Source organism: Sceloporus occidentalis, unplaced genomic scaffold (assembly GCF_023333645.1).
Source record: "Sceloporus occidentalis isolate IW3139 unplaced genomic scaffold, rSceOcc1.0.p SCAF_43, whole genome shotgun sequence".
Taxonomy (NCBI): Eukaryota; Metazoa; Chordata; class Lepidosauria; order Squamata; family Phrynosomatidae; genus Sceloporus; species Sceloporus occidentalis.
The window spans coordinates 3,427,040-3,440,131 of NW_028317023.1; the positions used below are offsets into that span (position 1 = coordinate 3,427,040).

General features: G+C 40.9%; 1 protein-coding gene across 1 annotated transcript; it reads right to left on the bottom strand.

The window, feature by feature from the left end:
* Nucleotides 1-584: 584 nt before the first annotated feature.
* LOC149289708 (tectonic-like complex member MKS1) lies at nucleotides 585-11,538 on the bottom strand. Its single transcript, XM_089490313.1, has 18 exons — nucleotides 11,462-11,538; nucleotides 11,258-11,376; nucleotides 10,067-10,134; nucleotides 9,162-9,314; nucleotides 8,379-8,476; nucleotides 8,155-8,283; nucleotides 7,816-7,920; nucleotides 7,169-7,277; nucleotides 6,958-7,014; nucleotides 6,641-6,683; nucleotides 6,498-6,560; nucleotides 6,171-6,241; nucleotides 4,584-4,653; nucleotides 4,148-4,252; nucleotides 3,753-3,886; nucleotides 3,553-3,635; nucleotides 2,584-2,681; nucleotides 585-688 (listed from the first exon to the last, which is right to left on the bottom strand). Exons 1-18 carry the CDS (start codon nucleotides 11,536-11,538, stop codon nucleotides 585-587), a joined length of 1,686 nt encoding a protein of 561 aa, XP_089346439.1.
* Nucleotides 11,539-13,092: the final 1,554 nt, after the last annotated feature.

Sequence of the window (13,092 nt, forward strand, 5' to 3'; positions counted from 1 at the left end):
ATGCATTTCACTACAATTTTCATTTTTAATTATCAACCTATAAAAGTAATAACAAAATGGGAAATGTTTAACAAAAAAAAGCGCAGGTAAGTTATGGAAGGGGTTTGGAAAGGGGGTCCGCATTTGCCATTTGCTCATCAGCATTTGTAAATTGGCAGCCTGCAGTCTGTGGGATTTATAAGTTGGTTTATGATTCCCATCTTTGAATTTATACATCCCACATAATGTAAAACGTATGCATGTCCTATAAAAGACAGCTGATGTGGCCGCCCTGGCTAGGATATACGTTTGGAGTAATATAATATAGTGCACATATAGTGAATGGCTTTATTTCTAAGAATAAACCAAAGAACAGGCGTGTATAGTCCCTGAGTGCAGCCTCACGCCCTTAGCCGTATGACCACCACTTTTAATGTAGCCAAGATAAGTGCTGCTGGTCTGGTGCTCTAAGGAGGTCTATGCTTTCCACACTCATTCTAGAAACAATCAATCAGATGTGATAATAGCCACAGGTTATCACTCTGTTGGATATGAAGCGGCCGTGTCTTTCTCTCCCGTGCATCATAGTAATTGCCCGAGTGTCTTCAAGCTTGGGACTGATGCTGTGATGCCCTGGAGGTGTTCAGAATATCCTGAGGAAGTCCAGCCCTAGCCAGGCGCATGCGCGTCTGTGCTCTCTGGAAGGCATCTGTAATTATAAGACAGTCAATCACTCGTGTATTAACATGTTTAAATACTGCAGGTAACAGTGAACAGAACTTCTATTTCTAGTATCAAACATGGCATACTACATACAGTGTTAGGTATAATTAGAAAATCATTCTATCTAATCATAGAATTACGTATCAAAACCAATATGCAGAATCTATTTAATTGTGAAATCGTGTATATCTGAATCAAATGGGTCCTTCACTCAATACCACCTTGCTATCTGTAATGCCATTGAGCACATTTTTATATATATAAAAAAAAAAGCAGTTACAATTCCTCAATATATAGCAACAGCATATGCAGCAACAATGTACACGGGATCTAAAAACACACAAACCACATACATTAAAATAAACCCCTGCTAACAAGAGGCTTTTGGCAGACAGAGTTGATAATGATGTAGATGTAGACTTGATAATTCAATGTCTGCCACTATTTAAGTATTTTTAAGTTTATTTATAAATTATCAGTTATTTTATTAAAGTGTAATAGCCTATCTGCTAAAATCAAGCCTAGCTATAATTAAAAGGGACACTCCGTTATTAAAAGTACTCAGAATATTTTAATATGCATCCTTCCTTACAGGGGTGTCTGGGACAGTAAACTGTATTCAGAGATAATACGCTGCACAGAGCCTAATTGGGAAATAGTCTGATCTTATTTTTGGATTCCATTTAAAAAAAATCAAATTAACACTTGGATTAGGAGATACGATATTAATTATAAAACATGGTCATCCCACTAATCAGCATAGGACTTCTAGGCTGAAACCAGTAGTGAGATTTTTAAGTGTGAAGAATAATACGAGAGGATAATCTCATCGTTTGCGTTTAGATTTTTGTTGAAGAACAGGATCTCCCTGCAGAGCGTTGGTTAAGTGTGACTGAGGACATGTAGGGGTTTAGTCAAAGGTCACGAATTTTCACTCTTTTTTAACCATGCATTATACAGAGCCATCCAAGTGTTTCTTACAGGGGCAGCCCACTAGACGTGTCTTTCCCTAATGTAAAGCGCGAAGTGTCTGCTCACTTAGCCCCGACTTTTGAACCTTAATCACTGGACTGTATAGCCACAGCTCATCTGAACGTAACCAGAAGCACACAGAAAGGTCAACTCAGATTCAAATACCCTGCAAATGGCTGCCAAGCCTGGATCCCTTCAAAGGGTCCTCTGATTTTCAGGTCACCCTTGTAGAAACTTGCCAATAAACCATGAGTTGCTAACAAATGCCGCTCTCCATAGAATTACCGTTACTGCTAGGAAGGTTCTGAAATGCCATAGGATCACATGTCATGCTTACATGGTGCTGTGTGCAATAAGACCGGCAGTGTGGTGTCTTTGGAAATGAAGGTTGCATGATATACGTGGTACCAATTTGCTACATTACCTGGAAGATATAACCCTACAAACCAAATACTGTGTGATCTGTAAAGCAGTGTCAATACTGTCACTAATGTCACTATCCCACATGGACTTTTGCGCAGTAATGCAAAATGGCCACAAGGTGTCACCACTTGACAAATTGAATGTAATGAATGATGCCATTCACACACACACACACACTTTAGACAGAGACAATGGGAATCCAAATGGGACCCAGTCACCTGTACTGGCGGCAGCAGTCATCTCCAAGGGCTCTGCATTGGAGTTTAAGATAAATTCAACATGTTTTTCTATTGGCATGCAAAACATAAAATTCATTCCTCCACTCCACCAGAAGACCTCTGATTCATAGTCAATGCTGCTAAATACATTAACCATTTAACCACTTGGCAGCCATGAGAAAGGTGAAGCGCCACTCCTTGTGGTCTCGGTATCATAAATTACTAAATGGATACGTGTTGTACAGAGAATCCACAGGGGTTCACATACCGAGGACATTGAGAATGGTACTTTGCTGGCTGGAGCTTCCCAAACGATCCAAGACGCTTTGCATTCTTTTCCTCAGGGAGCTGCTGTCAAGGAAGGATCTGCAAATCAACACACAGACATAAGATAATGCCCAATAATATACGGAATATTTAATTACTTATTTAACGCTATTTAAGGCTGAGCGAGTCTATGCAATATACTTAGCAATGAACTTAATGCACACCCCTTACGACTTAATAGTAGTCAGCCATATATTTATGTTTAATCCTGAACCATGAAAATATTATAGCAAACACTAAATATGTCCTTTAAAAATGCAATTATACTAAATGTATTATATACAGGTATATTATATATATATATATATATATTTTTTTTTTTTTAATTATTATTTTTCTTTCAAACCTATTATGTATAAAATGTTAATATTATATTGTAATTATGCTCCCATAGCTCTGAGGGGCCAGGGCTTCTTGGCACACAAATTAACTCTTTGAATCTGGCGCTAATGACATTTGCCACTTGTGGAAATCCCCCACCTTGTGTTGGGACATTTTGTTCTGGCTTTTTCAGGTTGTTCTCATCACACGCTACAGCCGGTTTCTACGTGCTGATACCACAGCATTAACCTACCTCTAACCCACGTCTATCGTAATGCTTAACATCAATTGTACCAACATATGAAGGTCTGATGTTTATTGAATTGTATTCATGCTTGAGGACCATAACAATGGGAATGCTAGGGGGGACTTATGGCAGCTTCTTGTGGTTCACTCATCATCTATTTCTTTATGCCTATCTTAGAAAATTTAAATATACAAATATTAAGCAAACAATATAAAGCTGTATACAAGTTAAGTATGACGCTCACAGACATTCAATAACATGTTGTAAGAGAGCCAGTATGGATACATGCATGAAGACTGGTGGCCGCCAGGAAAGTTCTGTTGTGCCACTGTGTGATCATACCGTGACTGATGTATACAATGAAATCTAAACGTCACTGTCCCTGTTGTCTCTGTCCTGAAGCCGATGCGACTGAGGCGATCCCCCTGTGGGCAGAGAGAGTATACACCTTGTTTCAAACTAATATATATGTCAATACAATGCGACTGTTCATTAAATACGTGGAGATTATATTTGAAATTTAAAACCAAATCCTTTGTTACCTGGAATGTTCCTGGGATCCTGATGTAGGTCATGTCCTCGAGTTCTGGTGATCCTCCTATGAAAAATCTCCGAAGCTCGGACACTGTTCCAATCTCCACGGGCCGCCACGTCCGAGCGGTGCAAGTGTGCATTCCTGAACAGAAGGAGAATTATGACAATTCTAAGCTTATATTACCAACCAGTTCATTGGAGCTATATGTGTGACTGTCATCAGCCGCTACAAAATTATTTTTACCCGCTTTTTAGGATGAAGATACACAAAAGAGCATGAGTTATAGCTTGTTTCTGTCCCTAAGCACCCAAAACAATCTTAATATGCATATCAAGACACTTGGCACATAATTCAAAGTTTTTTAAAATGTCATTGCATGCTGCTTTTTAATTTTGTAATTACCTGGTGTATCTGGCAAGACAACTGACCCGTACCCTTCCACTCTGTACCTCTGCCAAAAATCCAGAGACAGGACCTCAAAGTACAGAACTGGCAACTGTGGGATATCTGAAATACCAAATGTCACTCAAATGTCATAGAGCCATCGTTGGTTTTTGTGTTCAGTGTCCCCTTAACAAACACCACACTAGCATCACATGCATTCAATATGCTTATCTCTTTGGCAACCAAGCATCTTAGCCTCACTTCAACGTATTCTAGAACCTACAATGAAATGCTTGGGCAGATATCCGGTGGCGCTGGCTACTTTGCGTATGTTAGCAGGCTATTGCATAGGCGAAAGAGCAACGTTCACCCCGGAACATCGTTTTCTTGCTGCACCCTGAAAACAAATCTTGGGCATGGCCACCTCGAGAAGAGATATCCCCAGTCTACTCACCCTCTGATGCTACCTCTTCAGACAGGAAGACTTCCAAGCTGAACGGATAGGAAAAGTATGCAACGTTCTCCTGTAAATAATCAATTCATGAGAATAAAATAAGAATTTAATAATAATTAATACTTTGTTCCTAAAATCCAGCTGAATAGACTTAATATCGAAGCTAGTACGGGATGAAAATCTAAATGGAAAAAAAAAAGCTAATTTGTACTGTAGCGTTCACTTTTTTTTTTTCCTAAGCAGGACGCCGATTTTATATATACACATGTCAAAGCAACATAATGTATTGGTTTTTGTTAACGCAAAAGCTCTTTCTGGAATATATATATAATATATCTAGGGTCTGTTACCTTCCATATATTATTATTATATATTAGGGCTGAAACAACGAATCGATAAAATCGATAATAATCGATAACAGAAATCGTTGTCGACGATTTCCGTTATCGATTAATCGAGTGATCGATTCGTTGTTTACTTACCTCCGCGAGCGTTCCCCGCTTCTGCAGTCTCCGCCTTCTTTTAGTTACGTGACGCGTTCCGGAGGTAAGTATTCTTCATGTCTGTGCGAATCGCTCTGTGCGAGTGGCTCCATTCGCACAGAGCGATTCGCGGGGGTGGGGTTTCAGGGGATGCAGGGCAGGGTGTGAGTATGGGTGCAGGGCAGAGTGGGGGTGGGGGTGCAGGGCAGAGTGGGGGTGGGGATGCAGGGCAGGTTGTGAGTGTGGGGGCAGGGCAAAGTGGGGGTGGGGATGCAGGGTGTGAGTGTGGGTGCAGGGCAGAGTGGGAGACTGGGTGCAGGGCAGGGTGTGAGTGTGGGTGCAGGGTGTGAGTGTGGGGGCAGGGCAGAATGTGGGGGCAGGGCTGGGTGCAGGGCAGAGTTGGAGACTGGGTGCAGGGGCACAGTGCAAAGTGCTGGGTGCAAAGTGCCAGGGCTGGGTGCAAAGTGCCAGGGCTGGGTGCAAAGTGCCAGGGCTGGGTGCAAAGTGCCAGGGCTTGGTGCAAAGTACTGAGTTCTGGGTGCAAAGTACTGAGTTCTGGGTGCAAAGTGCCAGGGCTGGGTGCAAAGTGCTGGGTGCAAAGTGCCAGGGCTGGGGCAAAGTTTCTTAAACAGTAATAGTCCACCTCTTTTCAGAATGTTTGGGGTTATTTTGTTTCATAAATATTGTGTTTGGGTTCTTGTACTTTGAAAATATTGTTTTTTATTACATCATAACAAAATAAGAATGTTAATGTAAATTTTAAGGTGTTTTTCAACATCCAGTTCATTAAATTATTTTAAATAAACGAAAAATTTGCATATTGTTTTTTTTTATCCGATTAATCAATTAATCGAAAAAATAATCGACCAACTAATCGATTATTAAAATAATCGTTAGTTGCAGCCCTATTATATATTCCATATTATATATTATTATATAGATAAGAATGACATGTAGTTCATAATTAATGAAAAACACTACAAATCCACATAAGAAACAAAAACATATCAAATGTTTTATATCTAGCAGATCGGTCAGGTTATATGCTTGTAACAGAATTTGTTTTTTTTTTACCCGGCTTCAGATGTTCAGAAAAAAATCTTACCCTTCCACATGCTTTGGTTTTGCAGCTTTGGGTCACTCCTGAAAGCTCCTGGAAACCTGGACTGGACCAATCTAAAAATAAAATCATTTTAAAAGCCCACACAGTATAATAAAATACATCAGGCTCGTTAAATATATAAGATGTTTGGGTACCATGTTTGATAAGTAGTCGGTTCCAGTTGGATAGGCCATTTGATTGGTTTCTTCACATCTAGTATTCTGGTTTATTTTGGAGGGAGTACAAGAACATGGGCCCGATACAACATGTATATTGGGCATAGAAAGGTACATAATAATGAAGAATATACATAATTCATTGGCTACTTACATTTAGGTAGCTCCATAAAGAAGTGGACGTAGAGATTATCATAGTCATACTCCTGCGCAGATACTACGGGCAAAAAACAAAAGTCTATAAAGCTCAACTGGTAAAGCATATTGGTCTGAAACAGGGACATTTTATTCACTTACCAATCTCCCCATTAACGTAGAGACGTAGAGTACCAGCTGGAGGCTACAAACAAAGCAAAACATTTAAAAAAAACACTGTAGCATGTAAAATGTTAGTTTTTTTTATAGCATTGTGTCTATGCTAACACGATAGTCATAAAATAAAACGGGAGAATTTTCCAAGCAAAAAAGGGATACACTTGAAGCAGCAATACATATTTTCAAATACCCTTAAAATAAAACACAAAAAGGTAAATATCAGGCGCAATTCCTTCTATATTATAGGTAGACGGCTAGGTAAATAGCTATACAAAAACACACAACATCTGAAATCTTACCATCTCAAAGTCAGAGCCCACCAGGCTGTTCAGGTAATCCTTGTGTCGGCTGTACAACTGGAGAAAAGTCATTCAGACACCATAGTCAGCAGTTTGGCACCAGTAAACTTTTACTATCAGGTAATGTAGTACTGGAAATTAACCATATAAAACACATTTCACATACTTTTCCCAATCCCCCTTGATTACCACCCTTTTACAGTCTCCTTACATCCTTGCATAGGTTCTGTTCTCGCTCTTGTTCATCCTTCTGGACAGACTCAGACACGTGCTGCAATGTGTATCCCCATAGTTCTCGCTTGTGGCCCTCAACCTCCAGCCTACAAAGATGAGAACAACGTGCGTTACCGCCAGTTACATGGAGAATATGATTACATTCACAGGAATAAAAAGGATTTTGTTCATCTTTTAAACAGTGTTGGGTTTGTAACTGTATAAAAGCCAATTGGTCCACGTGGTTGTGGATGCCATCCATTATCGTTTGTCAGCTAGATCAAGGGTTGGCTCATGATTCATAAACACTTTTTGCATTCTTAATACCTTTAATTTTTACTGGGCTCTTCTGGCTAACAAATAGAATTAGATTTATGCATTATATGTTCACATTTATATATTTGTTCAACAATCAGTGGTCATAAACTGAAGTGATCTTCGGCCCAAACAGGAGCATGACGAACTACTGCAGAATATTGACAAACCTGATACACATTTAAGGCATCAATGATGATATCTATGGTGATTTTATCTGAACCAGTAACTTGCCCTTTTTCCATTTCCAGTCATTGGTGCACTCAGATGAGCCATGAAAGCCCATTAAGGATCTTGCAAACACAAATACAGCCTTGATATACTGTTTACCTGTAGGGCCCTTTTAGGCCAGTGATGTCAGGTTTCAGTGTGATGACACCATTACCATCTACACGTATAGTACACAGAACATGTTCATTCTCCTTGCACCCAAGCCTGGAAGAAGAAAAATACATAGGATTATTCCCTTGACAGCAAACAGAAAGACACACTAGGCATGATTAAACCATTCTAAGAAATAAAAGTCATCAAGGTTTGTGATGCTGAGAAGACGTCCTCAGGATCAGTGAATAAGCGGTTAAGTAGAGACATGGTAAACATTAAAAGTTTTAGCTTCGCAAAAGAAACACGAGGTGTGTAGTACATAAGCCAACAAGGCGAGTTACTCACATTCCACTTGGAGATAGATCTGCCATGATGTACATGGTCTGCACAGGAGTATTAATAATATGATTATTCCTAATAAACTCCTCCGATGGCTTCCATGTGATAAGACGATTCCTCAGTCCCACTCCATCCCTGGAAAACAGCCAAAAAAAAAGGTTAGAAAGTGATTTTTAACAATGTGTGAGAATAGCGTTTTGTGCGGCACAGTACTCAGGGTTGCCTCATACAATTGTTTTTTATCCTGCCGCCTCCGTCGGACATTTGCCATTCGTTCCACAAGAAACGTTGGAGCCTCTTGATGAGAAGTAGTCACTGACTGAATATGCTGAAACGAGATAGACGTTAACATGCCAACGGTGGACCAAAGCCTTCTGAATCCAAACATCCAGATGGATAAGACAAAAAAATACAGGCATACTGTATATCCAGATTATATAGTATATCCACATTTTTAATAGAGGCTAGGGTCAACATAAAGATTTAAGAATAGCTTTGATTTATAAATACTTTATTTGCTAAGTGTAAGAAACATTAATGATAACAATATTTATATAGCAGTCATTCATATAGTTCTTTACACAAAACATTCTTACTGAAAGGCAAATAAAGTCTATTACGTATAATAAAGATGGCCCTGCTCAGAAGATTACCATATAGGCTGTGGGTGACAGGTGGAACACATTCATGGCGGACGAGGAAGAGACAGTTTGAGAAGATGATGATGATGGAGGGTAGGGAATACTAGCTAAACATGTAATAAGCTTATTTCAAAGGGGGCTTTTTCTTGGAATTTCAGAAGGAGAGAGAGAGGTTGACGGTTGCGGGCTTCAGTTTAAGAAGTATGGGCAGCACAAGAGACTACTGGTAACTAAGCAAAGACAGAAATAAAAACCGGTTACAGATAAAGGACAGAAGCTGAAGGAAGCTAGAGACTGTTTGAACTGTTGAGGATCAGAGTTTCAGTCTTTGATTAAATTCTGAACAAATGCTGGACTTTATGGTGAAATCACCTCCTCTAGGTTGGTGTATCGGTCGTGGTCCGTATAGGTGAATATACGTCTGTTCTTCCGCTTGCTGCTGCCTAGAGATAGCACATCTTGATGATATTGCGTATCCAGAGGACTCTGACAGGCAGCCTTACTTTTATACAGTTCATATTCAAACTGAAATCACAGGAAGATATTACAGGTGTTACACAGGACAAAGAACGTCGGGAAGACATAAAATAGAACAAAACATTGCAAAAACTGTTCATGAGTCAGATATATATTACAATGATAGGGAAAAGGGATGAAAACCAATAACTTTAACATTTCATGGTTAAATAGTAGCAGAAGGCATATATTGTTTTATATAGCGCCATCATATTCCAACAGGGAAAACATTACATAGTGTGTCTTGGACACAGCTCTTTTCACCAAAAGTCTAGCCTGTCTGGGGCACATGAGTTTTCACCATACACCAGCAGACACCCACATCTGCTGAATGACCAACGTCAGCAGGCAGCCATAGAATGAATGAATGAATGAACGATGGAATGAACAGCATGTCTGTGCTACACACTGCTTATAGAAAAAGGAACCAATAAAGATCTGTACAACAGGAGTGGCGACTAGGCACAGAGTCATGGATATGGGGGGGAAATGGAGCAAGGAAGAGAAACAATCCGTGGATAGTAGATGAAACGTGAATAATCTTTAAAGGCTTGATATGAAGGGAGGTTACCAAAAAAAGTGATTTTGAAGAAGTGCATGTTAACCATTTCTCAGTCCCGGGGCAGGAAAAACCTAAATACATCACTCACACCAGACCATCTTTTTATTGCATACAGCCAAACACAGACTGAGGCATGTTATCCATCTTGCATGCGTGGCTCATACCACCTGCTAATGGTGTTGAACTATTAAAAAGTCACCTGGCTAAAGAGCTTCTCCTGCCAGGAAACAACAGCAACTTCTTCATCATCGCCAGGTCGATGTCCACCTGAAAAAAAAACCAAGGTAAACTGGACATTCATCTTATAAATCTTCAAAATCAAGGATTCACGTCTCTGATATAAGCGCCCTTGACATCATGCAATTGATGTAGAAGATCTCAAACTAATTAAACTCGTATAAGGTGGCTTTTATACTAAACTCGTACGAGATTTTCAAACGGTCATCACTTTTAAAGATTAAGTACCTCAAAAATAAATATTTTTCTTTCGTAATTCAATATTGTGTGGAATAAAGTAACGTTTTTATGCCATTCAAGTGGAGTTTCATATTGTTCCCATAAACATTATTTATGGACCTGTAGAATGCAATTTTAGATGGTGGTTTGATATTTAGAGGACATTCCCTGCTATTTCTACGAGAAATAGTGAAGTCAGTTTATCCCACCTTCAATAGGCATTTCTGTGTTTTTAAAGGGAAACAATCACAATCACAGTCGCAGTTAGTTGACCCCTATACAGTTTGTTGATCTGCGGTTTTTCCAAATTCCTGTTGTGGACTTCTCTCTCTTCTACTCACCAAAACTAATTGTTTTCCATTAAAAAAAAAAAAAGTTTTAAACACTAGAACGGTGAGAATATCCATTTAAAGGGATAGCAACGCCTGCACTGCTTTTTCTGGCAAAGTGCTAACCTTCGGGCTACCGTAGTTTCAAACGCCAGAGCTAGGTGCTCTAATTTAAACCTCTAACAATGTGTTTAGTTACCTTTATGGTTAGAACAGGGAGACAGTAATACAGACAGATTTATTCAATACACACTAAGTCATAAAGGAGTTCTGGTGAAATCTAGAAGCCCTCCTCGCGTGACATCACCCTTGTATTAGGCCAAGGGAACCCATGACACACAATGAATGCAGCTACATGAAGTTTTATGATTAATAAACCATATTGTGTGTTAGGAAATCTAAAGAGGTTGGGACCACACCAGCACTTGTAATCGGCCTGGGCTGTGTGTAAAAACGGGGGGGGGGGGGCTGTGTGTAAAAACGGGGGGGGGGGGCAATGTATATAACAACACGTCTGTTGTCGACAGATCTATACTAGAGAGGCAGATTACCAGCATTACAAGCGACCTCTCATTATTGATCTCCAGTAGACACAGTGCACTCACCAGCCGTAGGATTAGTACTCAGGCTCCGGAGGGGCAGGTCTCCGCCGATACCTTCTTCTTCTTCTTCTTGTACTTTTTGCACCAGGGCACTTACCGGCGTCACCCGCTGCAGGGTTACCCTATGGAAGCAGAGATAAGCTAAGTTACCAAAAGATGCCCCAAACTCCCTGCCTTACACCCCGCCGCTGTAACTTCATCCCTCACCGTATCCTCAAATTCCTTATAGGGTCCCTGGATCGGTACACCGCCTCCCCTGTATCCAGGTTCCAATCTTCCGCCATCGCGAGGCCGAGCGTCCCCTACACCTAGGCAACCACAGCGTGCACTCTGATTGGTCGAAAAACGTCATACGTAAGGCGTACGTTCTACCGACCGAGACGCGCTGAGATTCGGAGCTGCGCTTCCAAAGGCATTGCTGCATCGCCCTCTTCTGGCTCGTGCGGTTCATTTCTTCAGGTCCGATAGGGTTGATTAAAGTAACGGATGCCGATAATTAGCGCCATCGAAGGTTTAGGATTCGAATTATGCATTTCCAGTGTTGGATTCCCAATTACCGGACAACCGAACGCCTGTATAAAGAACAATCGGGGCACATCACGTAACCGCCAATAACGTACCTCCTCAGTCATACCTGCCAACAGTCCCGAATTTTACGAGACAGTCCCCTTCTCACTGCATTACGCTGCTGCACAGGGTATTACGTTTTAACTGTGTATGTCTAAGACACACACGACCTATGTGTTGTAAATGAGCTCCAAACTACCCAGTATCTGCACCGGGTAGCCTAGAGCTCAATGTTACAGGGTCAGAGCGTGGCCCCGCCCCCTTTATCCCGGGATTCAAGAAGGAAATGTTGGTGAATACACCTACGTGTACCCCTTTCCTCCCCTGATGTTCATCTTTTTGTAGGAGCTCGGAATGTTTGCTGTATGTGTGGGTATCGCAGTGTTCTACGGCCCAAAAAGCTACAATAATGTGTTTATAAACAACAGAAACGTGATTTTAGTTTTAATTAAATAAGTAAAAGGCACAATCTTCCTTAGAAATGGTCATCAATGGGCCACAAGGGCAGGTAACATTTTAATAAAGCCCTGCCTCTTGCCACACCCACTAAAGCAGTAGTCCCTTTTTGGCCACTTGAGCTGTTAGGTATGCAATACCGTATTGCCCTGACTATAGGCCACACCCCTATAGTTTGTAGCTGTTTTATAAAAAATGTATTTTTTTAAATAAAAAAAATACACAGTAGGATGATAAAACAGTATTTTCTCGCTCATACTCACTCTCAATGTCTCCCTACCTTCTCTGCCAAATGCTTCCATGTTCCTGTCTCTTTTTCTGCAGCCTTGTTTGTTCTCTTGCCTCTTCTTGTTCTGTCTTCTTTCTTCGTCCGCTTCTCCTTGGTATCAGCTTCCTGAACCAGGGCAGAGGCCCCAGACACACCTTTCTCCCCTGTTGGAGGAACAGAAAAGGATGTCTACGTGGCACGTGATGTGGCTGCACCATTTTGCAGAAGTTCTCCAAGAAGCCAAAATAATGCAGGCAGTAGTATTGTAGAGAGAGAGGTACAGCACGCGCCACATGGACAGCCTTTCCAACGGTTGGGGGAGAGGGTGCGTCTGGAGGCTCTGCCCTTTACAGAAGAACCCTGGAGGCCTGGTTCACTGAGTTAATACCAGGGAGAGGTGGGCGAAGAAAGAAGACAGGAGAACAAGAAGATGCAAGAGAGGAAGTGGAGCTTACAGGGAATTAATCAGCGGAGAATGTAGGGAGAATATCTCAGCCCTGATTATAGGCTGCACCCCTTAAAGATTTAAATTGGGGGAAACGTCTGG